Source organism: Scyliorhinus torazame, chromosome 1, assembly GCF_047496885.1.
Source record: "Scyliorhinus torazame isolate Kashiwa2021f chromosome 1, sScyTor2.1, whole genome shotgun sequence".
In the NCBI taxonomy this organism is placed as follows: domain Eukaryota; kingdom Metazoa; phylum Chordata; class Chondrichthyes; order Carcharhiniformes; family Scyliorhinidae; genus Scyliorhinus; species Scyliorhinus torazame.
The window spans coordinates 248,691,817-248,718,852 of record NC_092707.1 but is presented as its reverse complement, the minus strand read 5'-3'; the positions used below and the strand labels follow the sequence as shown (position 1 = coordinate 248,718,852).

The window sequence follows — 27,036 nt, the reverse complement described above, 5'->3', positions numbered from 1 at the left end:
TCACGTTCTGATAAAACTGCATCACCATCATAGAATCTAGAATGCAGGAGGAGGCCATTCGGCCCATCAAGTCTACACCGGTTCTTACAAAGAGCACCCTACTGAAGCCCATGTATCTACCCTATCCCCGTAACCCAGTAACCCCGACTTAACATTTTTCGGACACTAAGGCAATTTAGCATGGCCAATCCACCTAACCCGCACATCTTTGGACTGTGGGAGGAAACCGGAGCACCCGGAGAAATCCCACGCAGACACGGGGAGAACGTGCAGACTCCGCACAGACAGTGACCCAGCCGGGAATCGAACCTGGCACCCTGGAGCTGTGAAGCAACTGTGCTAACCACTATGCTACTTAAGCTTCCAAAGATTGGCATCATTTCAATTCAGCCCGTAACTCTGACGTAGGCAACCATCCAGATTTAAATTGGAGTACACGAACACCGAATGTCAGCACTCATCGGTAGAAATAAGCAGGGATGAACCAGCAATCTTCCCAGTTCACAGCTATTAACATTGTATTTAATCAAATAATATTATTAGAGGTTATTAGCATATTATCTAACCAATTGACAGTTGATTATAGGAAAGCATCATTAGATCTTGGGAACTAGGCTCTATGAATTATCACCGTTTCGGCGTAAGCAGCTTTGCAACACAAGGGGATTGAAGAAAGAGATAAGTACTGTAGGCTGCTGATGTATGCAGTGTGTGAATACTAGGTTACAAACACTGTCATATTTACAATAAAGTTGAATTAGGTTGAGATTAGCACACATACTTTGTCTTCGAGGTCCTTTAGGCCAATATTATCACAGACTGTCGCCAATTCCTCCGTGTTAAGGTAGCCATTCTTCCCTATTCCCAACTCATCCCAGATAGCCTGCACATGGCTTTCTGTTGCTTCAGGACAAGGAGTGGAGAACGTCCTGGGACTGTCAAAGTCATTGGGATTCCACTTGCTCAACCGACCTAATTGAGAATTTTAAACGGAAACAGTGTTTAACCATGTTCGCAAATCACACAATTAACTGGAGGGAAAGTATATTTTGCTGAGCGTAACAACCTGGACATGCAAAACAAAGTAATTGAAGGACAGACGGTCATTGTGCCACTTTGAATGTGCTATCCAATTAATCCCACTTTCTGGCCTATAAATCATTCCTTTCAAGTATTGTATAGATCCAGTGCTCTTTCAAAAGTTACTATTTAATTTGTTTCCTGCTCATTTCCCATCTGGTACTTTTGCCTTAAATCTTTGACTTCAGGTTATCAATCCTGCTGCCAGGAGAAACAGGTTTTTCTCAAAACCTCTTTTGCACATCTCTAATAAATCTCCCTTTAACGGGCAGCACGGTGGCGCGGTAGTCGGCCCTGCTGCCTCAAGGCGTCGAAGACGCGGGTTCGATCCCGGCCCCGGGTCACTGTCTGCGTGGAGTTTGCACATTCTCCCAGTGTCTGCGTGGGTCTCACCCGCATAACCCAAAGATGTGCAGGGTAGGTGGATTGGCTGCGCTAAATTGCCCCTTAATTGGAAAAGAAAATTGGGTACTTTTTTAAAAAAAAAATTTTTTTTTTTTTTTTTAAATCTCCCCTTAACCTTTTCTGCACCAAGGTGAATAACCCAGTTTTTCTAGTTTCTCCTGATAAGTTCCTCATCCCTAATGCCATTCTGATAGATCTCCTCTGCACCCTTGTCAAGGCCTTGACTTTGCTCCCAATACATGATGCTCAGAATTGGACATAAAACTCCAGCTAAGCCCTAAACTAACAATTTATAAAGCTTCAGCATAACACCTTTGTTTTTGTACACAATTTGGTTATTCATACATGTCTCACATTGCTTAATTAACCATGAAACCAAAGCAGAAAATGCATACATTTGACACATTTTTGGTTTAATTTTAAGGATATAAATTATAATTCCACCATTTAAAAACAATTACCGCAATACTCAGCATATGACAATTAGGTTGACAATAGACTTTTCCTTAACTCTACCACTGTAAACGTTGGTCAGGATTCTCCCATCCCAGTGTGTCCCTTTACCGCTGCCAGCGAGGACAGAAAATTTGACGCTCAGCCAAATCTCCCATTCGGACGGACGGAGAATCCCGCCCATCATCTTTTCAAAAACAAGCCAGGTTATGAAAGTGCAACGGAGTCACAAGGGTCATGAAACACATAAGAGCTTCCCAAGAATGACTATCACTGGCACCCACTTATCCCCATGGCTATGCTGCATACTGTGGTGCAAGCCATGATGTACAGCACAGTGGAACTCTAGAGTTATAGTTCATTGTAGTTTAACTTGCTTCTCAAAAGACATTAGGCGCTTCAAAGGAAACTGAGAATGAACGAGGTGCCAGAATTGGAGTGCAGAGATCTCGGGAGGTGGTAGGGCCGGAGGGAGTTACAGAAATAGTGAGGGGAGTGGTGATGTAGGCATTTAAACACAAGGTTGGGAATTTTAAAATAAAGTGCGTTGCCAATCTAGGTTAGCCAGCAGGACCTGGTACATGTTAGTATGTGGCCAGCAGGGTGTTATTTGAGTCCTCGTTTACACATGCTGGTAGGCGGAAGATTGGCCAGAGGAGCAATGAAGTCCAGGAGTAATAAACACATGCAGGAGGGTTCAACAACAAATGGGATTTCAATATTGGATTCAGAGAAAAGTCTAGTCAACCCAATCTCTACATGAAAAACCTAACCTGCATATTTTAATATGAAATAAAAACAAATGTTGGAAATCTTCTGGTGAGTCAACGAGAGAATTTCCATCACTTTCTGTTCTAATTTCAGATGTCCAACATTCTGCATATTTTGATTCTACATACTTTAATATTTCTGGTTGATAGATGTGAGCAACCACAAAAACATGACTTGTGTTTTGCGGAACGATAAAAAGGCCAGAAATTCCTGCCCAAAGTCAATGTTCCAACAAATTCTCCGTCGCCGCCTGTGACGATTCGCGTTGGGACTGAAAGATTCCAGCCAATGTCTACTTAATAAACTAAAATTAATTTTAATGCATGCAGTTTAGGTTCAATCAGAGCACCATCAGGACAATAAGTGTACACTTCAAGTTTCATTACTTTGAAGTGTACTTTTGCATTGATGATAATGTTAAGAGTTTTATCACTATAGCATTCATTCCCTTCCTATCCCTATGGCTCTGCACCACATCTGCAATTCCTCCCCCCCCCCCCCCCCCCCCCCCCCCCACTGCACAAGGGCAGAACAACTGTTTTATTCTGCGAAAGAGAACAGACATAGCAACAGAAGTAGCCATTTCATGCCTGATCCGCCATCAAAGTAGGTCACGGCTGTACCTCAATTCCATTTTCCTGCCTCAACTCTATATCCCTTGTAGCCACTTAAAATGGCCAACTCCCGATTCAAAATGGCGAACGGCAAAGGCTGACTGGAAAGTCAGCCAACAAGACAAAAACCAGCAGCTGCAGATTGGCTGTGTATTTACCTCTGGAAAGGCCAGACAATATCAATACCAGCAACCATCAGCATAACACAACAACAGCCATCTGCATACTAATGAGCAATCCCCGGGAACAATAAGCAACATTTAGACACACAAAGCCAAACCAGATTCTTCGGCACCAGCAGGAGCCTACATAAAAGGAGGTGAACGAGCACCTCAAGACCGCCCATCGATCAGGGAACCGCTCCAGCATTGGAGAAAATCGAACCAAGCGATTGGGACAAAGTCCAATCACTTGGGACCAGGTACAGGGTCCGCCCTGAAAGGCGGGAAGCTCCTGGGGACTATAAGAATTGAGCCCCAAGTTCAAATTGCTCTCTTCACTCTTCAGCAGCTCTCTTCACCACTCTCTTCTTCCTGCCCGGGTTACGAACCAACATTGGCCGTGACCGGTGCAGTGACTCCAGTGATCATCGAAATCGTAAGTCTTAACTCAACGCTCACTACGAGATAGACGCTCCTAGCTACCAATCCGTACCAACTTCGAATCCTGCAGACTCAGAACCCGAATGAAAGGCCATTTGTTCCCCTGACCTGGTGGGCCAGTTCAAAGTTAAGTATAGGCCTGTTAGTTGTAGAAGTAGCTTAGACGTAGAATTTGTGCACGAGTAGCAATTACGGTGTATAATAAATGTGCTTTGATTTAAATCTTACTAATCGGTGTATTGGATTATTGATCATTACTCGGACATGAACCTCGTGGCGGTATCATAAAGATACCTGGCGACTCGAGAGCAAAGGTAATAAAACAGAGCAATTGAACCAAGGAGAAAATTAGCAACACCCTCAACATCCCAAAATCTATCAGTTTTAAATAAAACATAAGATAGATTTATTTGCAAGTATATACAAGTGTCTGTGTAATGCAGCATCTCACTCCCAGTGCAACCCTATCCCACCAAGCCCTGATCTGGGCCTGCTTCTAAACTGTGCTTCCACCCGCTACCTGGGGAGCTCAATCTCCACGAGTCCGAAGGGAGATTAATGAAGGCTTTCCTGTGGTCCTCGTCGGGGTTATGATACCATGCCCCCCTCCCCCTCAAGTTCGAAAGCTCCACCTCAGATGCCAACGGAGGCGCCTTCTGCACCACTTCACCTGTGGCTGCGCCTCTGCCTGCAGTGGCTCTGGGTTTTATTTATTTATTTTTTAAATGCTTTTATTAGGGATTTTGAATGTTATACAAAACAAAGGTTGTGAAAGTACATCAAAACCAAAAAAATAGTATATCTACATTGGTTATCTTTCGTTATTTAAATAATTGTGGCTTCTTGTTCTGCGTTCTCCAGTAGGTGCTTCCCTTTTCAGCTCTCATATCTTGTTCCTGTTTGGTTGGAGTGATGCCGTGTCTTTTGTTGTTTGCTGAGCCTGGTTGGGCTCCATGCTTCTTTGTTCCGCACCCCCCCCCCTCGGATGGTGAACTTGATCTTCTCCAGGTGGAGGAATTCCGTTAGGTTTGCCAGCCAGTCTGCAGCTGTGGGTGGTGCTGCTGATCGCCAGCCGAGCAGGATTCCCCAGTGGGCGATTAGAGAAGCAGAAACTACGGTGTCGGCCCTCTTCCCCATGAATATTTCTGTCTGGTCCAAAACCCCAAAGACTGCCACTCTTGGGCACGGCTCTACCCTCACAAATTTGACTGCTGCCTTTAACTCGGCCTTCATGTCGTCTTTCATTGCATTTAGTTAGTTAGGAACATCTTTCATCCATCGCCTGGCTTGGGGGAGGGGTGCTAATTTTGAGGGTGAGGTGATGTTTAAGTCCGATTTTGCGGGCTAAACTCTGCCTAAAGTGTCTATATTTTTGTCATATTGAAGAGAGCCACTTAATGTGCGACAACTCAGCACACCCCCGTCACCGAAGTCACCTTTTTATCATTTTAAACATCAAATCATTCCTCAATCTTCTGAGCTCAAGGGAATATAAACCACATTTTATGCAGTCTGTCCTTGCATTTAATCCTTTAAGACATTTAGGCTGCTGCTGCAGCAAATTAGTGTTCAACTGCCCCGTGCTTTACAGTAAGAGCTGGACTGTTATTGTCCAAAATTCTCAACGCAGAAAATCCAGTTTTAGTCAGATAAAGAGCTGGAGGATGGAGGGGCGTAATGCCTCCTCAGGACACTGTTATACCTATCTTTGTTACCAGAACAAAGTTAGCAGGAGCCTGAAAACTTTAAGCTATATTGTCCTATCACCTGGAATGCCCAATAACAAGTGGAAAAATAAACAGATTTCAGAAATTAGGATCAAAGAACGACACAAGTGCAATTTTGTACATTATTTATTTCTCCTTTTATTTAAAAAGGAGACCAAGTTTACAGTAATGTGACATTATTGGCTTGAGGGATATCTCAACATTAAGCAACATCTCTAAGCTGTAGTTATCAGTTGTTGGTGTAATACTCGGGTGTCTGAGCTTATTCTCCCAGTACCCGGGCAGATTAATAAATGACACAGAATTAACAAAGAAGAATTAGGTGGCACGGTGGCGCAGTGGTTAGCACTGCTGTCTCACAACACTGAGGACCCGAGTTCGATCCTGGACCCGGGTCACTGTTCGTGTGGAGTTTGCACATTCTTTCTGTGTCTGCATGGGTCTCACCCCCACAACCCAAAGATGTGCAGATTGGCCACGCTAAATTGGCCATTAATTGCAAAAAGGAAATTGGGTACTCTAAATTTAAAAAAAAACAAAGAAGAATTAATAGAGGGTAACCAACCCACCCAATAGCCGATTACATTGTTGGGTCTTCCAATAGCCAACACAACAGATCTATGTCATTACTATGGATCTCACAGCTCATTCACACAGACAGCCAGGATTACCTGGAAACACATGTCCTGCTGTCATCCGCATTAGTTTACAGAAAGTATGATTGAACAAATACCCAAAAAATCAGATGCACAAGAGCAAAGAATTGGAATCAAGGTAATCCTGGCTGCATGGAGACTCTTCTGAAGAAAACCCAAAGAAAACCCAAACTTTGTAACGACTAGGAATAAAATAAAATTGCAGAAAATGGCTCCAGCAAGGTCACTTGCAACCTGTTGTTTTAATTCAGGGGCGAGATTCTCCGACCCCCCGCCGGGTCGGAGAATCGCCGGGGGCTGGCGTGAATCCCGCCCCCGCCGGTTGCCGAATTCTCCACCACCGGATATTCTGCGGGGGCGGGAATCGCGCCGCGCCAGTTGGCGGCCCCCCCCTCCCCGCGATTCTCCGGCCCGGATGGGCCGAATTCCCGCTGCTAAAATGCCTGTCCTGCTGGCGTAGATTAAACCACCTTCCTTACCGGCGGGGCAAGGCGGCGCGGGCGGGCTCCGGGGTCCTGGGGGGGGACGCGGGATGATCTGGCCCCGGGGGGTGCCCCCACGGTGGCCTGGCCCGCGATCGGGGCCCACCGATCCGCGGGTGGGCCTGTGCCGTGGGGGCACTCTTTTCCTTCTGCCTTCGCCACGGTCTCCACCATGGTGGAGGCGGAAGAGACTCCCTCCACTGCACATGCGCGGGAATGCCGTCAGCGGCCGCTGACGCTCCCGCGCATGCGCCGCCCGGAGATGTCATTTCCCTGCCAGCTGGCGGGGCACCAAAGGCCTTTTCTGCCAGCTGGCGGGGCAGAAATCCGTCCGCCGCCGGCCTAGCCCCTGAAGGTTGGGGCTTGGCCCCCAAAGATGCGGAGCATTCCGCACCTTTGGGGCGGCACGATGCCCGACTGATTTGCGCCGTTTTGGGCGCCAGTCGGCGGACATCGCGCCGTTTCCAGAGAATTTCGCCCCTGATCCTAACCCGCATTAAGTCCCTTTTAACAATTACCTGGGCTTGATGACCTACATTGGCTCCTGATCCAACAACACCCTAATCTTGTTAATTCTCACACACATGCTCAAATTCCTCCATCCCTCACCCCCTCCTTAACATCTATGACTTCTTTCAGTCTGACAAGAATTTTGTGTTTCTCGAACTCTAGCATCTTTGGCCCGCCTTTGAGAAAGTTTTTGTTATCTTTCTGAATATCTCCCTCCGCCTTTGACTCGGTGTTGGATTTTGTCTGATCACACTCCAATGCAGAACAAGGCTAAAGGGGCTGACTGGTCTGCTTCTCTTTCTATGTCCGTGTGAAACACGGTGTGAAACTCCCGTAACAGCCTCCCTGAACAGGCGCCGGAATGTGGCGACCAGGGGCTTTTCACAGTAACTTCATTTGAAGCCAACTTGTGACAATAAGCGATTTTCATTTCATTTCTTTCATTCATTTTCAAACACCTTGGGACATTTTACAACATTAAAAAGTGCTATTTTATTCCAAAACATTTTCAAATTACAAAACAATCCAATAGAATACAAACAATTTGTTATTTTTATATAATAATAACCCTATCCTCACACCTATCCTCTATTCCGGAGAAGAACCCACTCATGTGCGCTCTAGTCAAGTGCGCTCTGTGAACTACTTTAAACTGTGTCAGGCTCAGTTTGGCACATGACAAGGTGGAATTCACCCTATGCAAGATCTCGCTCCACACCCCTCCATCCAGCCCCAAGCCCAGCTCCTCCTCCTACTTCTCCTTTACTTCCTCCCCGTCTCCAACAGCCCTCCATATATATTGAATATCTTCCCTTCCTCTATCTCATCTAGAGATCGCGTCCGGTCTACAAGTGTAGGTCTCGGTAACTCAGGGAACGAAGACAGTGCCTTACAAACAAAGTTTTGTATCTGCAAATACCTGAATGAAATTTCTCCAAGATCTCCTCCAGTCCTGCAAACCTGTCCTTCACAAACAAATCCCTGAACCTCTCTTCTCGATCCCCTCTCTCTTCCAAATCTTATATATTGCATCCATTCCAGATGGCACAAATCAATGGTTCTCATAGATTGGTGACAGTAATGATATTTAAAATGCGGCCTAAATTAGTTCCACATTTTTAGAGATGCCACCACTGTCAGGTTCGTAGAGAATCTGGCCGGAGAGAGCGGAAGAGGGGCCATAACCAATGTTCTTAGACATGAACCAGTACAAGAAACCTTCTCTATCTGCCCCCACCTCAGCACCGGCTCCTTCATCCACCCTCAAAGTTTCTCGATGCTCACCACCCAGATTCGGTAGCACCAGCCCACCAGGTTGCCACTCCCTCAGCAGGAAAGCTCCTCGAATCCTGGGAGACTCACCCGCCCAAATAAAGGCAAAGATTAACTTATCAACTCTTAACGCTTTGGGAGGTGAGCGTGTTACCTTGGCGGATGATCACAGACATACAGCTAGCGATCTTCGCCAACATGTTGGGGGTATCCCTTTTCCTCCTTATGTACCATTATGTTGCTGTTAACAACCCCAAGAAGCTGGAGTAATGGAGTAGTACTGGAGCATAGTACAGTGACAGTGTGAAGATTAGGACCAATCATATTGAAATTGAAAATCGCTTATTGTCACAAGTAGGCTTCAAATGAAGTTACTGTGAAAAGCCCCTAGTCGCCACATTCCGGTGCCTGTTCGGCGAGGCTGTTACGGGAATTACTTTAAAAGATGGAAGCCAACTTAAATGAAACACAATGTACTTTGGACTTCGTCAGTACCACAATGAATAACAACTGCATTAATCATGTTTTGTACACTGTACTAGGAAATATGCCTTGTCAATAAATATTTGATTTGAAAAACTGTAAAAAAAAACTCACCGACTCTAACAAAAAACGATTTAGGGAGGAGGACCGGGAGACACTGGAACACAAATACGAACCTCGGTAGAATGTTCATTTTAACCATCCCCGCCAGGGACCATGGAAGCGCGTCCAACCTGAAGTCCCCCTTCACCTCCTCTACCAGACTGGCCAGTTTATACAGCAAGGCTCAATCACGAGCCACCTGATTCCCTAAATACCTAACCTCGTCTTGGCCAGCCTAAAAGCAGCTTCCCCAAATCCGCTTCCTTCCCAGGTGTTTCACCAGGAAGGTCTCGCTCTTACTCACATTCAATTTTCATCCTGAGAAATAGGCCTGTAAGCTCACGCTCCACGGGATCCTGGTTCTTCTTCGGGATCAAAGAGACGATGCCTCTGTCAACATGGCCGAGACAGAGAGTCATTAAACATCCCCCATGTGCGGTGCCAACAAGGCCGCAAATTGTTTATAAAATTCCACCGGGAATTCATCCGGGGCTGGTGTCTTCCCCAATTGCATGGAACCAATAATCTCCTCCAACCCCAGTGGTGCCTCCACCCCCTGCCTCTTCTCCCTGGGCTAGTCTCCAGTCACATATCCACATAATGTGGGATGTGGTGCGATATTTCAATCGGCGAGTATCCAGCCCCCACCATCCCAAGGACTAACGATTTCCCCACCATAAAGAAATCTATTCGGGAGTAGACCCTGTACATGAGAGGGGGAAGAGGAAAACCCCTTCTCTCTCAGGTATCTAAACCTCCACGGATCCACCCCCCACCCCACCCCATCTGTTCCATGAACACTGCCAGCTCGTTTGCACCACCCCGAAGAATTGTGACTCGACCTATCCATCCTTGGGCCCAATACAGAATTGAAATCTTTCCCCATAATCAATTGGTGCTAATCTAGCTCTGGGATGGCCACCAACACCTTCTTGATAAAGTCTGCCTCTTCTCAATTTGGTGCATATATATGTGCATTAAAAGAACCGGAGTGCCTGCCACACCCCACTCACTATCATGTAACGCCCCCTCCAGGATCCATCAAAATCCTAGCTACCCCGCTTCCCCCGCTAGAATCAGCAATACCCCATCCGTGAGGAAATCCAACCGAGCCCAAATCTACCCCGATTTCAGGCCGACCCAAAATGGCCACCGTCACTACCCTCACATAAGCCCATATACAAAAAAATCTTAATTGTCAGCACTCTACCATCCCCCCCTCCCCCTCCTATCCTACAATCCTCCCCATCCCCACCTCCCCCTCGAACTTCAGCTAACCAACACACGCAACTCCAAAAAGTGCCCTCTAACCCCCCCCCTTCCCTCCACCGTCCCCCCCCCCCCTCCACCCCAAGCAAAGAAAACCCAGCCAACCTAGGCTCATTACCTTAGCCCACAAACAAAACAGACAACAGAACCAAAGAAAAAAACAAACACCCCCTTTCCCCAGTTCTTTATCCAAAAACTACACATATTGGAAAGAAAGAACCCGTACCCCCATTCGATGAAACAAGCAACCCCATATCACCATAGGAAAGAAAAAAACCGGAAAACATAATAAGAAAAACACAGAGACAAAAAACACGACCGTGAACATGTAAAATTCAAAACTCCATAACATCCAACAACCACAATCAGATCTCTCCTAGTCCATTTTTCCCTCACAAAATCATTCACTTCTCCTGCGTATTTAAATAATGGTCTCTGGACTTGAACGTGACCCACAATTGAGTAGACCACTCCGAACCGCACCTTGCTCTTGTAGAACTGTGCCTTAGCCTTGTTGAACACAGCTCGCATTTTGCAATTTCTGCCCCGATGCCTTGGTAAATTCAGAGGGTATGGACCTCCCAACTTCTCTCTTGCGTGACCTTCACCCACTTTAAAATCCTCTCCTTGTCCAGATACCTACGCAGATGAACTATGACCGCCCATGGTAGATCCCCGGATCTGGGCTTCTGTCGCAACGACCGGTGGGCCCAGTTCACCTCTTTGCCATGTACTTCATGGCATTCGTACCTTCAATGCCCTCTGGTAGCCTGACAATCTTCAGGTTCTGGCACCTGGACCAGTTCTCCTGGTCATCCACCTTGGCTTTCAATCCTTTTGGGCCTCCACCAACAATGCCTCCAAAGAAGCAATTCGGTCACTGTGGTCTGAGACTGTCTCCTCCACCTTCCGAATTATCATGCCCTGTGATTCCAACCGCTGCTCCACCCTATCCAAAGTCACGCGAGTGGGTGCCATTACCAGCTCAATTGCTTTGGACAGGCCCTCCAACATCACCAGTCTTTGCTTCTTGAATTCCCCCATAAGGAACTCCACTAACTTCTCCATTATCCATTGAGAGGGCCTCGATGACACGGATCACTCTGCCATTTTCTCATCCACTCCACCAAGAGGGCCTCCCGAGTCTGATGATGGGCCTTTATTCAACTTCTGTTTTGTGTAGAATCCTGTAGACATCCCACACCGGAGTAGGAATCATCAAACTTCAATTATTCAACCTTTCGTCCCAAAACTACGTCCATAAACCAGGGAAAAAGAGCCAAAAACCAAGTCTCCAAGCCAGAGCCACTTTATATGTGACTGCTCACCTCATGGCCGCCACAGTAAGTCCTTAAAGGTGCTATATAAAAGAACGATGTTGTTGGAGTAAAAGGTAATGGTCAGATATTAACACTGTTTAAAAACTCATTTTACCTGGTGCTTCAAAGGTTTCATGTAAAGGTTCCTTATGGTGTTCAGGCTCTTCATCAGATTTGAGACTCTGCAACAGAAAATTACCCCAATAAATTCAACCAGTAACAGTTGGGAAACATTAGTGTAAACGTGCTACTCTGGGTGCTGAGGTGGCAGGGCGGGTGCCCTGCAAACTCGGTGTTACATTTATGTAGCGATCATGCTGGAATCAAACCAGATCCTGGATGTTCATCAAGGATGAGAATTGACAATGATTTCCATTCCAGATTTATATCCCGTGACCATCTGTATATGACCAGTGAAGACAGGATTGCGTTGCACGGTGATGGGACAGCCCTATGCCAAATCTGGTCAAAATACACTCATAAGTGAAGGTAGAGAGGGTGACCAGTGTCACAGAGCATTTCTCCACACTAAAGGCACAATAGAGTGTTAGTTATGGCACAGCAGTAACACAGTCTTCGGATGAAGAGGAGCCTTGTGCAATTTTGAGATATTTCTGGTATATAAAACAATGACATTGTATACTACTGTACAGAAAGAAAAGCAAATAACGCATTGTGCAAACCGCGACTCCATTCTCGCAAGTACCTGTCTAAATCACCCCCTACTCTACCCTTACCCTAGGCCCCCCCCCCCCCCCCCTGCCGGCTGATGATTAATTCTCCGCGAATAAGTCAATGAATGGCTGCCACCTCCGGGCAAACCCTGATATTGAACCTCTCAAGGTGAACGTAACCTTTTCTAGACCGAGAAAGCTCGCCATGTCCGTTAGCCATACTTCGGTCTTCAGGGGCTTCGAGTCCCTCCATGCCAACAGTATTTGTTGCCAGGCTACAAGGGAAACAAAGGCCAAGACGTCGGCCTCCTTCTCCTCCTGGACTCCCAGGTCCTCGACACCCCAAAGATTGCCACCTCAGGGCTCATTACCATCCCAGTTTTCAAAACCCGGGACATGATGTCCGCGAATCCCTGCCAGTACACCCTGAGTTTAGGGCACGACCAGAACATGTGCACGTTATTAGCCAGTCCTCCAGCCCGAAGAATTTACTCATCCGGGCCACTGTCATGTGGGCCCGGTGCATGACCTTAAACTGGATCAGACTGAGCCTAGCGCATGTTGCGGTCGTGTTTACTCTGCCCAGAACTTCTGCCCAAACACCGTCCTCCATCTCCCCCCTGAGCTCCTCGTCCCACTTAAGCTTCAGGTCCTCATCTGTGTATCCTCTGTTCCCATTAGTTCTTTGTAAATATCTGAGACTCTATCCTCACCTACCTCTCCCCTAGAAACTACCCTGTCCTGCCTCCCCTTTGGCGGGAGGGCACCAGCCTGCGCACAAAATCCCGCACCTCTAAGTATCTACAGTCATTCCCTCCAGCCAGCCCAAACTTCTCCTCCAACGCCTTCATACTTGGAAAGCTCCCTTCCAGGAACAGATCACCCACCCTCACAATCCCCACCCTCCGCCACAGTCGATACCCACCGTCCATGTTCCCCAGGGCAAAGCGGTCATTGCCGCAGATTGGGGTCCACACCGATGCTCTCACTTCCCCTATATGCCTCCTCCACTGGCCCCAGATACGGAGAGCCGCCACCACTATAGGGCTGGTGGAGTACCATGCCGGCGGGAGCGGTAGAGGCGCCGTAATCAGGGCTACACAACTGTATACTATACTCTTACTTTTTCTGAATGGAGTCTAACTTTTTCTGAATGGAGTCTAATTTGTCCAACCTATCCCTCCTCACTCTGCAATCTGCATTGTGTGGGTGTGTGTGCTCAAGGCAGTGTGTATTTTATTTTACTTGAAACAATTTAAGTATAGTAAAGCTAATCGCTTTCCTTGTTAAACAAAGGAAAACCTGTCCTGTTAGTTATTTTATGATCACAGCGCGTTAACAGTTAAATACTCACTGAATTGACTTCAGGGTGCGGCGATGACCAGCTGAGTCGCACGTTTCGGCAGCTCCCTGTGAAACGGACTTTTGGGCTCTTGATAGGAGCCCCAACGGCAATTTTAACGGCTGAAAACACCGTGCGGTAAACCAGAAGGGTGTTCCCCCTGGACACGGATGGAAAAAGGAGAGGAAAGTGGCCGGATTGCAGCGGATCCTTTGGAACAACGGCAAGGAAGGCAAGCAGAAACCAAGATGGCGTCGGAAGGTGGCAGTTTCATATGGGGCCCTGAACAACAAGTGTTTTTGAAACGCTGCGTGGAGGAGATAAAAAAGGAAATGAAGAAAGAGTTGTTGGCCCCGATATTACAGGCGATTGAAGGGCTGAAAGAGGAACAAAAGACCCAGGAGCAGGAGCTTCGGGTCGTGAAGGCGAAAGCAGCAGAGAATGAAAACGACATACAGGGCCTGGTGGTGAAGTCGGAGATACAGGAGGCACACCAGAAACGATCTGTGGAGAGGTTGGAGGCACTGGAAAATAACGCAAGGAGGAACAACTTGAGGACTCTTGGCCTTCCTGAAGGTGTGGAGGGGGCGGACGTCGGGGCATATGTGAGCACGATGCTGCACTCGTTAATGGGAGTGGAGGCCCCGACGGGTCCGTTGGAGGTGGAGGGAGCATACCGAGTTATGGTGCGAGGACCGAGAGCAGGAGAATCTCCCAGAGCCATAGTGGTGAGATTTCTCCGTTTTAAGGATAGAGAAATGGTCCTTAGATGGGCGAAGAAAACTCGGTGTAGTAAATGGGAGAACGCGGTGATCCGCGTCTATCAAGATTGGAGTGCGGAGGTGGCGAGAAGGAGGGCGAGCTTTAATCGGGCCAAAGCGGTACTTCACAAAAAAAAGATAAAGTTTGGAATGCTGCAACCGGCAAGACTGTGGGTCACATATCAAGGGAGGCACCACTACTTTGAGACGGCGGATGAAGCGTGGACTTTTATTGTAGAAGAAAAATTGGAATGATTGGACTACGAAAATGAACGTTTGGACAAAGTGGTGGGACGAGTGGGGGGGGGGGCGAAGAGGGATTGTATGATTAATCCTGCGGTATGGTAACTTTTCTTTCTCCCACAGGTGGTGATGGGGGGAGGTGGGGAGGGAGAGGAGATGGGGCGTTGGCCATGGGAGGCGGGGCCGAGGGAGAGGCGCGGGCTTGGTTCCCGCGCTATGATAATTATGGCGGGAATAGAGAAGCAGGAAGGAGGGGGCGCCGCACGGGGCGAGCCGTGATCACGGGGGGAAGCCGAGGTCAGCCAGAGTTTGCTGACTTCTGGGAGCAACATGGGGGGAGTAATTACGCTAGCGGGGGGTCTAGCGGGGGGGGGGGGGGGGGGGAGGGGGGATTTACTGGGTTGCTGCTGCTGGGGAAAGGGGGGAGTGGGTGCGGGAAAGGATGGGCGGGGGGGCACCGTCTGGGAGAAATACAGCCGCGTGGGAACTGGGCGAGAAGCTGGAAAAAGATGATGGCTAACCGGCAAGGGGGGGGGGGTGGGAAGCCCCCCAACTCGGCTGATCACGTGGAACGTGAGGGGGCTTAACGGGCCGATAAAGAGGGCACGAGTACTCGCACACCTTAAGAAACTTAAAGCAGATGTGGTCATGTTACAGGAAACGCACCTGAAACTGATAGATCAGGTTAGGTTGCGCAAAGGATGGGTAGGGCAGGTGTTCCATTCGGGGCTGGATGCGAAAAACAGGGGGGTGGCTATATTAGTGGGGAAGCGGGTAATGTTCGAGGCAAAGACTATAGTGGCGGATAACGGGGGCAGATACGTGATGGTGAGTGGCAAATTACAGGGAGAGATGGTGGTGTTGGTAAACGTGTATGCCCCGAATTGGGACGATGCCAATTTTATGAGGCGAATGCTAGGACGCATCCCAGACCTAGAGACCGGAAAGCTGATAATGGGGGGAGACTTTAACACGGTGTTGGAACCAAGGCTGGATAGGTCGAAGTCCAGGACTGGTAGGAGGCCGGCAGCAGCCAAGGTGCTTAAGGATTTTATGGAGCAGATGGGAGGGGTGGACCCGTGGAGATTCAGTAGACCTAGGAGTAAGGAGTTCTCGTTTTTCTCCTATGTCCATAAAGTCTATTCACGCATAGACTTTTTTGTGTTGGGTAGGGCATTGATCCCGAGGGTGAGGGGAACGGAATATACGGCTATAGCCATTTCGGATCATGCCCCACACTGGGTAGACTTGGAGATAGGGGAGGAAACAAGAGGGCGTCCACCCTGGAAAATGGATATGGGACTAATGGCGGATGAGGGGGTGTGCTTAAGGGTGAGGGGATGCATTGAAAAGTACTTAGAACTCAATGACAATGGGGAGGTTCAGGTGGGAGTGGTCTGGGAGGCGTTGAAGGCGGTGGTTAGGGGGGAGCTGATATCAATAAGGACACATAAAGGGAAGCAGGAGAGTAAGGAACGGGAGCGGTTGTTGCAAGAACTTTTGAGGGTGGACAGACAGTATGCGGAAGCACCGGAGGAGGGACTGTATAGGGAAAGGCAAAGGCTGCATGTGGAATTTGACTTGCTGACCACAGGCACTGCAGAGGCACAATGGAGGAAGGCGCAGGGTGTACAGTATGAATATGGAGAGAAGGCGAGCAGATTGCTGGCACACCAATTGAGGAAAAGGGGAGCAGCGAGGGAAATAGGGGGGGTGAGAGACGAAGATGGAGAGACGGAGCGGGGAGCGGAGAGAGTGAATGAAGTGTTTAAGACATTTTATAAAAAATTGTATGAAGCTCAACCCCCGGATGGGAGGGAGAGAATGATGGAGTTTTTGGATCGGCTGGAAATTCCCAAGGTGGAAGAGCAGGAAAGGATGGGATTGGGAGCACAGATCACGGTAGAAGAAGTGGTGAAAGGAATTAGGAACATGCAGACGGGAAAGGCCCCGGGACCGGACGGATTCCCAGTTGAATTTTACAGAAAATATTTGGACTTGCTCGCCCCGCTACTGACGAGGACCTTCAACGAGGCAAAGGAAAGGGGACAACTGCCCCCGACTATGTCAGAAGCAACGATATCGCTTCTTTTAAAGAAGGAAAAGGATCCGCTACAATGCGGGTCCTACAGACCAATCTCCCTCCTCAATGTAGATGCCAAGGTCTTGGCCAAGGTAATGGCAATGAGAATAGAGGAATGTGTCCCGGGGGTGCTTCATGAGGACCAAACTGGGTTTGTGAAGGGGAGACAGCTGAACACGAACATACGGAGGTTGTTAGGGGTAATGATGATGGCCCCACCAGAGGGTGAAACGGAGATAGTAGTGGCGATGGATGCCGAGAAAGCATTTGATAGAGTGGAGTGGGATTATCTGTGGGAGGTGTTGAGGAGATTTGGGTTCGGAGAGGGGTATGTTAGATGGGTGCAGCTGTTGTATAGGGCCCCAGTGGCGAGTGTGGTCACGAATGGACGGGGATCGGCATATTTTCGGCTCCATAGAGGGACAAGGCAGGGATGTCCTCTGTCCCCATTACTGTTTGCACTGGCGATTGAGCCCCTGGCGATAGCGCTGAGAGGTTCCAAGGGATGGAGGGGAATACTTAGGGGAGGAGAAGAACACCGGGTATCTTTATATGCGGTGGTCTGCTACTATATGTGGCGGATCCAGCGGAGGGGATGCCAGAAATAATGCGGATACTTGGGGAGTTTGGGGATTTTTCAGGGTATAAATTGAACATGGGAAAGAGTGAGCTGTTTGTGGTGCATCCAGGGGAGCAGAGTAGAGAAATAGAAGACCTACCGTTGAGGAAGGTAACAAGAGACTTTCGTTACCTGGGGATCCAGATAGCTAAGAATTGGGGCACATTGCACAGGCTAAATTTGACGCGGTTGGTGGAACAGATGGAGGAAGATTTCAAGAGATCATGGTAGCATTGTCAATGGCAGGGAGGGTGCAGGCAGTTAAGATGGTGGTCCTCCCGAGATTCCTTTTTGTGTTTCAGTGTCTCCCGGTGGTGATCACGAAGGCTTTTTTCAAAAGGATAGAAAAGAGTATTATGGGTTTTGTTTGGGCCGGGAAGACTCCGAGAGTGAGGAAGGGATTCTTACATCGTAGTAGGGATAGGGGGGGGCTGGCACTACCGAGCCTAAGTGAGTATTATTGGGCCGCTAATATTTCAATGGTGAGTAAGTGGATGGGAGAGGAGGAAGGAGCGGCGTGGAAGAGATTAGAGAGGGCGTCCTGTAGGGGGACCAGCCTGCAGGCTATGGTGACAGCCCCATTGCCGTTCTCACCAAGGAACTATACCACGAGTCCGGTGGTGGTAGCTACACTGAAGATTTGGGGACAGTGGAGACGACATAGGGGAAAGACCGGAGCACTGGGGGGGTCCCCGATAAGAAATAACCATAGGTTTGCCCCGGGGGGAATGGATGGGGGATATGGAATGTGGCAAAGAGCAGGTATAACGCAATTGAAAGATCTATTTGTGGATGGGAAGCAGCCCAGGACTTGGGGGGTGGGGGGTGGGGGGGGGGGGGGGGGGGGTGTGGCCTGAGACAAGGCAGTTGCCAATTAGGGCTAGTTTTTATTTTTTGTTATTTAATATTTATTTATTTGTTGTTGTTTTCTTTTGTTCTTGTTTAAATAAAAAAGGTCATTATTATCTGTATTGTTATAATGTTGTGTAAAGGATGCACAATGTACTGTGTTGGTTGACCAAAAATTTTCAATAAAATATTATTTAAAAAAAAAAAATACTCACTGAATTGGCAAGTATATCTTCTCAAATAAACAAATAAACTACAAGGGTCATAGATCCTACGGCACGATTTTTAAGAGCAAAAGAGCCCTCCATGGACAATTTATCCTTCATCCAATATTCACAAGACAAATTACTGCAATTCTTCCAGTGTGTCAATAAATACTGCATTTGCGATAAAGTGCTTTGGAATGTCCAGGGTAGTGAAAGGCATTATATATGTATATAGAGATACACACAACTGGGAATAGGAGCATAATGGTAATGTTACTGGATGAATAATCCAGAGCCAAGACCAATGGCCCAGAAACAGGAGTTCAAATTCCACCACGAATCATGAAGGAAAAAGAAACTCACAAAACTACCAGAATGTCATAAAACCCACCAGTAAGTTTGCAGTCTAAGGTGGTATGTATTAGGGGTAATACGGTACACCACGTGTCGACAGGCTATTGATGGAGGGATGCCAGGTCCTGATAGGATCTGCCACCTACTGGACTCCACCCAGCAATGCCGGTATAAGAACCCAGTTTTTCCCTCCATTTCCCTCAGCAGCTGCATTCTGTAACCACGCTGCTGGGGATAAAGTTTTGCTTAATAAAGCCTTCAATTGACATTACCTCAACCTGCCTCGCGTCATATTGACGGTGCTACACGGTCTTTAGCCAGTCTGCCCTGCATGTGACTCCAGACCACAGCAATGTGGTTGACTCTTAACTGCCCTCTGAAATTGGCTAGCAAGCCATTAGATATCCAGCAGCTACAGAGTAGTCAAATAAGAATAAAATCAAACAGACCACCCACCACAAATCTTGGCATCGGAAATGACAAAGACACACACTTTCAAACTGACCTTGCAAAATTCTCCTTTCCGACATCTTTGCCTTGTGCCAAAATTGATCGAGCTGTCCCACAGACCAGTTAAACACCGGCCTGACATAGTTAAACTCACTGAATCACTATTTACAGCCAATGTCCCAGACTCCTCCATCACCAATCCTGAGATTGTCCTGCCCCACTGGCAGCACAGACCCACTAGGGCTGACAGTATAGTGGTATGCAGCCAGGAGAAAATTGCACTGGGAATCCTCAATGTTGATTCTGGATCTCAAGAAATATCATGATGTCAGGCCAAACACAGGTATGCTGATTACCACCTATCACCCCGCCCCCCCCCCCCCTCCCCCCACCCCACCAAGCAGTTGATGAATTATTACTCCTCCATGTTGAACACCATTTTGAAGTGTAGCAATGTATTATGGATGGAGAATCTTTAATGTCCATCATCAAGACCTGGTAGCACCACTACTGATAAAGCTGGCTGAGTACAAGGGCTGGTTTCTGCACAGGTGGTGTGAGAACCAACGCGAGGGGAAACAAAACTGCTCATTTTCACCGATCTATCGCTCCAGATACTCAAAACTGGCCATCCACGAGCCACTGTGGGCCATCAGTAGCAGCAGAATTCTACTCAACCACAATTTGCAATCTCATTGTCCTGCTTATCTTTCATTCTACCACGATTATCAAGCCAAGGGACCGCCTCTGATTCAATGAGTGTAAGGGAGTAGGTCACGAGCAGCACCAGGCATGGCTTAAAATGCGCGGGTAACCTGGTGAAACTACACAGCAGGAGATATGCAAGTTCAACAGTGGAAGCAGAATGCCAGAGAGAGAACTAAACAACTACATGACCAACAAGTCAGATTTAGGGTGAGGTCTTCGGCTGTTCATACCGGCAGGATTTTCCGGTCCCGCCTACGGCACATCCCCACTGCAGGTTTCCCGGTGGCATGGGGTGGATTCAATGGGAAATTTCATTGACAGCGGTGGGACCACAAGATCCTGCTGCCGGCTAACGGCGGGCTACCTCCCGCCGCGGAGAAGCGCGCCACGGAGGGGGCAGAGAATCTCGCCCCTAAGCTCTGCAGTCCTGCTGCATCCAGTCAGGAATGCTGGTAACCAACTAACTAAACAAACAGCTGAGGAGGAGGCTGCACAAATATCCCCACCGTCAATGATAGGGGAGCACAGCACATTAGTGCAAAAGATAAAGCTGAAGCATTTGAAAGCATCTTCAGCTGGATGAGCAGAGTGGATGATCCACCTTGGCCTTTTCTGGAGGTCCGCAGCATCACTAATGCCAGTCTTTGGCCAATTTGATTTACTCCATGTGATATCAAAAAAACCAGTGAAGGCAATAGATATTCCAAGGAGTATGGCTCCATCAACTTCAGAACTAGCTGTGCACCTAGCCAAACCGTTCCAGTTAATCTACAACACTAATCTCAATCTACCAGATAATTTGGAAAATTGTCCAGATATGTTGTGTCCTCAAAAAGGACAAATGCAATCTGGACAATTACCTCCCCATCGGTCTACTCTTCATCATTAACAAAGCGATAGAAGCATCACCGACAGTACCAGCAAGCTTGTTACAGTCAACTCAGGGGGTCTTGGTTGCTGAAGTGGCACTTCATAGAATTTACATAGGATTTACAGTGCAGAAGGAGACCACTCAGCCCATCGAATCTGCACCGGCTCTTGGAAAGAGCACCCTACCCAAGTCCACACCTCCACCCTATCCCCACAACCCAGTTACCCCACCCAACACTAAGGGCAATTTTGGACACTAAGGGCAATTTTGCATGGCCAATCCACCTAACCTGCACATCTTTGGACTGTGGGAGGAAACCGGAGCACCCGGAGGAAACCCACGCACACATGGGGAGAACGTGCAGACTCCGCACAGACAGTGAACCAAGCCGGGAATCAAACCTGGGACCCTGGAGCTGTGAAGCAATTGTGCTAACCACCATGCTACCGTGCTGCCCACTTCTCAGCAATAATTTCACAAATGCTCAGTTCGTGTTTCGCTCAAGCCACTCGGCTGCAGATCTCACTACAATATTGGTTTAAACATTGACAAGAGCTTAATTCCAGATGTGAGATGAGAATGACTGTTTTTGGCATCAAGGTACGATTTGATCAAACGTGGCATCAAGGAGCCTGAGCAAAATATAAATCAATGGGAATCAAGGGAAACCTTTATCGGTTAGAGTCATATTTAGCACAAAAGATGATGATTGAGGTTGTTGTAGCTCAATCAGCCCCAGAACATTGTGCAGGAGTTCCTCGGGATAATATCCTCGACTCAACCATCTTCAGCTGCTTCATCAATGTGTTTCCTCCATCATTGCACAGTGTTCAGAATCATTCACAAATTCTCAAATATCAAAGCAGTGCATACCCACATGCAGCAAGACCTGAACGACCTTCAGGCTTGGGCTGCCAAGTGGCAAGTAGTATTCAGTTCACACAAGTGCCAGGCATTCACCATCTCCAACAAGAGACAATCTAACTATCTCTCCTTGACATTGAATGACATTGACAATATTGAAACCCCCTCTACCAGCAACATCCTGGGGTTTACCATTGACCAGAAATCTAACTGGACCAGCCGTATAAATATGGCTGTAAGAGCAGATCAGAGACTGGGAATTCTGCAGCGAGAATCTCACCTCCTGATTCCCCCAAACATGTTCACCATCTTGAAGGCACAAGTCAGGAGTGTGATGGAATACTCTCCATTTGCCTGGAAGAGTGCAGCTCCAACAACACTCATGAAGCTCGACTCTATTTCAGACAAAGCAGCCTACTCGATTGGTACCCCATCCACAAACATTCACACCCTCCACCACAACTACACTGAGGCCACTCTCAGTACCATCTACAAGATGCAATGCAGTAACTTGTCATGGCTCCTCGAACAGCACCTTCCAAATTTGTGGCCTCTGCCACATAGATCAAGAGCAGATGATGTTTGGAAACACCTCCACCTGCAAAGTTCCACTCCAAGTCACACGCCATTCTGACTTAAAATATCGTCCTTCATTGTAGCTGGTTAAAATCCTGGAACTCCTTCTCCAACAGCTCTGTGGCTCTATCTTCACCACATGGATGCTGGTTCAGGAAGGTGGGGAATTAGTGATAGAGATATATACACATGTATATATATATATATTTCTATAAGCATTAATGCAATAAATGTCCCAAAGTACTTCACAGGAACATTAGCAAACCAAGTATGCCTACTTTCTTGGTTAGGAGGATAGCAGAGCAGACCCAAATTAAAATATGTACAAGCTATGATTTGTATAATTTGTATAATGGTTGTTGTACATACTGAAGCAATAACAATATAAGTTCTTTCTTACAGAGTATGTGTTTATAGTAAATTTATGCTATGGTGACATAATTGCCCATAAAGCTTTGGAATTACCGTTTGCAACCTATCCCAAAATCTGTAACTAAGCAACAATGGAATTAATTTCAGTAAACTCAATCACAGCGGAACCAATGCAGAGCTCGACTGGCAAGCAGCATAAAACAGTGAATACATTCTTTTGCTAAATGAAGGGAACTACATTTGCTCTAGTTTGGATAGTGGCAAAACACAAGTCAGATCATTCTCAAGATACTGGGATGGTCCAAAATAGAGACACTACTAAAACATCTACACTGGGGGTTCATCCCAGAAGATTAATTGATCAAAAGGTTGCTCAATTATCTAACAACTACTCTTATACACAAACAGGAAAGGGTTGTATTCACAGGAACCAGTTACATGACCTTGAAATGTAAACTACTTGTTAATCTTTTGAGTTCAGGGCATCATTTGTATCAGTAAAATTGTCCCAACTCAAAATGTAATCACTACTTTCGCAGTCATGGAATTCTGCAATCTCATTTTGTAAGGGAACAGACATTTCCTTGCTCGCTATACAAGCAGCATGGTTTCAGCTGTACCAAGGTTTTATACGTCTTTTGAGGAGATAACAAAGTAAAAGAAAAACACAAATTGCACCAGAAAGCTTAAACCTGAACCATTACAAACTCATCAGTACCTGAACAATATCAAAACACTGACTAACAATGATAATAAGTATATATACACTGTGGAAACTAACCCATCATCTTCAGAGCAGCAGAATCAGAAAATAAATTGCTATTCCATTGTACCCCATGTAGCGATAGAAATTCCATGAGCAGTGGAAAACTTTCATTTTGCATCCAGCAGCACTCATTGTAAGACTATTTAGTCATAGGGATCATCACATCCGAAATTGACACCGTTATATATCCGTGACTTACATCTTTGGGATTATTTCCCAAGATCAGTCAATTGTTTTGGTTTCAAAGGTAGTCCTTATAAACTAGACAATGGGCGGGATTCTCCGGTCCCGATGCCAAAATCGCGTTCGGCCAGAGAATCCCCGCCCATACTCCTGGAGTATGCCGCGCGCCATATGGATGGTCTCAGGATGATGCCTGAGGCCAACCCTCGATGCTCCGCCCCCAATTGGCCGGGTTCCCGACGGCGTGGGTCTCTCATGGTCTTACCTGTCGGGATCTCAGTGCGGCAGCTGCGGACTCGGTCCAGCACCGCCAGTCGGGGGAGGGCCAATCCGCAGGAAGGGGGAACTTTGGCAGGGGCTGGGGGCACTGTTGGGGGGGTGGTCTGCTGCTCGCGAGCAGGCCAAAGAGGGGTGCTGTTTTGCAGGCCGGGTCCATGCGCGGCTGGCGCCATGTTGCACGGTGCGGCCGCTGCGGGCCGCCACCGTGCGCATGCGCGGCCATGGACCCGGCAATTCTCTGGGCTGTATCGACAGCTAGAGCTGGGTGTTCTACCATGCCTTCCTGCTAGTGCCCAGCTAAACGGAGAATCAGTGGCCGTTTTGTGCTGCATTTTCGGTCGTAAAAGGCCACCGTTCCCACGCCGGCATCATGATATAGCCTGAGAATCGGAGAATCCAGTCCAATATTTTCAGTCTTCGTCACTAAATGCCAAACTGTTCGTAATCAGTGAACATCTCTCCGGCCTGGTTAAATGCTCAGAGGTGCTTTCTCTTAGGTGTGTAGTATATAACTGCTAGTTGTTCTTTTTTTATATATAAATTTCGAGTACCCAGTTCTTTTTTTACAATTAAAGGACAATTTAGCGTGGTCAATTCACCTACCCTGCACATCTTTGGGTTGTGGGGGCAAGACCCACCCAGACACAGGGAGAATGTGCAAACTCCACAGAAACAGTGACCCGGGGCCGGGATCAAACCTGGGTCCTCGGCACCATGGAGCAGCAGTGCTAATCCACTGCGTCATCGTGCCACCAAATGTTAGTTGTACTTAATGGCGATAAAACAAGCTGGACATCACAGCCATCCCCAATCCTCACCTCACTTGGATGTCCATATACAGACTGGTCCATCGGATTGCAATCCAAAACAGATGCTGAAATTATTTTTCTTCGTCATATCCCAGGTTGATTTTGCCTCTACGTGGCATTCACATGGCTTTGAGTGTGTGTGTAGATTATAGAATGCTCCAACACACTAGGAAGCCATCTATCATACATCTGCTGGCTCTTTGAAACAGTTATATAATTAGTTCTCAGCTCCTTCCCCATAACCATGCAAATTTCCCTTCTTCCAAGTAGTTCACCAGTTCCATTTCGATCCATCCTCTCAGGCAGCTCGTTCATTACAGATCATCCTGACTCCACATATATTTTTAAACATTCTGGGGCGGCACGTGGCACAGTGGTTAGCACTGCTGCCTCACGGCGCTGAGGACCCGGGTTCGAATCCCGACCCTGGGTCACTGTCCGTGTGGAGTTTGCACATTCTCCCCATGTCCGCGTGGGTTTCACCCCCACAACCCAAAGATGTGTTGGTTAGGTGGATTGGCCTCGCTAAATTGTCCCTTAATTGGAAAAAAACATAAATCATTGGTGACTCTAAATTTATTTTAAAATAATATATATATTTTTTTAATTCTCATCTCGCCTTTGGTTCATCTGCTCATTATCTTAAATATGGTTACAGGCCCACCTATCACTGGAAACAGCTTTTTACCCACTTTTGTGAAAACCCTTCATGATTTTCAACAGCTCCGTCAACTCTTCTCTTAACATTCTCTCTCTTGGAGAGAGAAACCTCAGTTTCTCCGTGTAAGTGAAGTTCCTCACCTGTGCTACCACCCTGGTACCACCTGAGTAAATCTCCCCTGCAAGACCGCGATATCCTTCCCAAAATGTGGTGCCCAGAATGGGACACAATACATTGGCTGGGGCCCAACTAGTAATAATAATCTTTATTAGTGTCACAAGTAGGTGTACATTAACACTGAAATGAAGTTACTGTGAAAAGCCCCTAGTCGCCACATTCCGGCGCCTGTTCGGGTACACACAGGGAGAATTCAGAATGTCCAAATTACCTAACAGCACATCTTTGCATTGTGGGAGGAAACCAGAGAACCCGGAGACAGTGACCCAAGCTGGGAATCAAACCTGGGACCCTGGCACTGTGAAGCAACAGTGCTACCATGTCGCCCACATTTTATAAAGGTTTTTTAACTCAATGTTCAGAATCAGCTGCATGGCCAGAAGGAGAAATGGATAAGTCAAATCAAGGATAGAAGTTCAGTGTATGGTGAAAAAAAGAGAAGGGTAGCTAAATATGGACATTGGAAATGAAGGCCCAACAGGCTTGTCCTGACAACAATTGAGGGGAATATGAGGAAGGGAAGGAAAGGAAAAAAATCCGATAGATCATACATACAGTGCAGAAGGAGGCCATTCGGCCCATCGAGTCTGCACCGACCCACTTAAGCCCTCATTTCCACCCTATCCCCGTAACCCAATAACACCTCCTAATCTTTTTGGCCACTAAGTGCAATTTATCATGGCCAATACACCTAACCTGCATGTCTTTGGACTGTGGGAGGAAACCAGTGCACCCGGAGGAAACCCACGCAGACATGGGGAGAACGTGCAGACTCCACACAGACTGCGACCCAGTGGGTAATCGAACCTGGGATCCTGGCGCTGTGCAGCCACAGTGCTAGCCACTTGTGCTACCGTGCTGCCCAGATGGATGGATAACATCAAGATGTGGACTGAGGGAGGTGTGAAGAAAGTCAGAGAAGAAATAAGATGATGCCACCAATGCTATGGGGGCAACAAACAAACAAAAGAAAAACCCATGAACTCTCCTGTCTGCCTCGATTTACAAAGCCAAGGATCACAAATACTTTAAAAACCTTCTCAACTCGTTCTTTCTTCATAATGTCTCTGTATCATTCACCACTATTCTCTCCTTCCTGTTCCTTAGCCAATCTCGTATCCATGCTGTCTGCATCATTGATTTCATTTTGTAAAAAAATAAGATTAACCTGTGGAAAGATTTCACTGAGCGAACCATTCCAACCAACCAATTCTGGTCAGTTCCACACTCGCCACTTCGACATTAGCCTTTCTTAAGACAGCATTCAAAGAGGAGCCAAAACATTTAAGTCATGCACAAGCTGGATGGACCAAATGGAATATCCGGAGTGTCATTGTTTGTTTGTTCGTAGCCGTTCTAGCGTATCAAAGAGACGTTTACTAAATTAGCATGTGCCAAAATTATTTTAAAAGAATATTGATGGGATAAAACAATCATAACTTGA

The 27,036-nt window shown here is 47.3% G+C and overlaps 2 protein-coding genes across 9 annotated transcripts in view; one reads left to right on the top strand and one right to left on the bottom strand.

Annotated features, from left to right (window-relative positions):
* ninl (ninein-like) overlaps positions 1-27,036 on the bottom strand; it is a 182,212-nt gene that overhangs the window by 129,074 nt on the left and 26,102 nt on the right. For all 8 annotated transcript variants that reach the window (XM_072504496.1, XM_072504499.1, XM_072504465.1 and 5 more), the window contains exons 5-6: positions 11,861-11,927; positions 782-972 (exon numbers count right to left, since the gene is read on the bottom strand). In XM_072504496.1, the coding sequence (XP_072360597.1) occupies positions 782-972; positions 11,861-11,927 (258 nt within the window). The remainder of the gene's footprint in view (positions 1-781; positions 973-11,860; positions 11,928-27,036) is intronic.
* On the top strand, positions 8,735-8,842 carry LOC140420529 (dolichyl-diphosphooligosaccharide--protein glycosyltransferase subunit 4-like). Its single transcript, XM_072504529.1, has one exon. It carries the CDS (start codon positions 8,735-8,737, stop codon positions 8,840-8,842), a length of 108 nt encoding a protein of 35 aa, XP_072360630.1.

Excerpts from the sequence above, each read along its gene's own strand:
- LOC140420529 (XM_072504529.1), top strand. The coding sequence starts at position 8,735 with ATGATCACAGACATACAGCTAGCGATCTTCGCCAACATGTTGGGGGTA.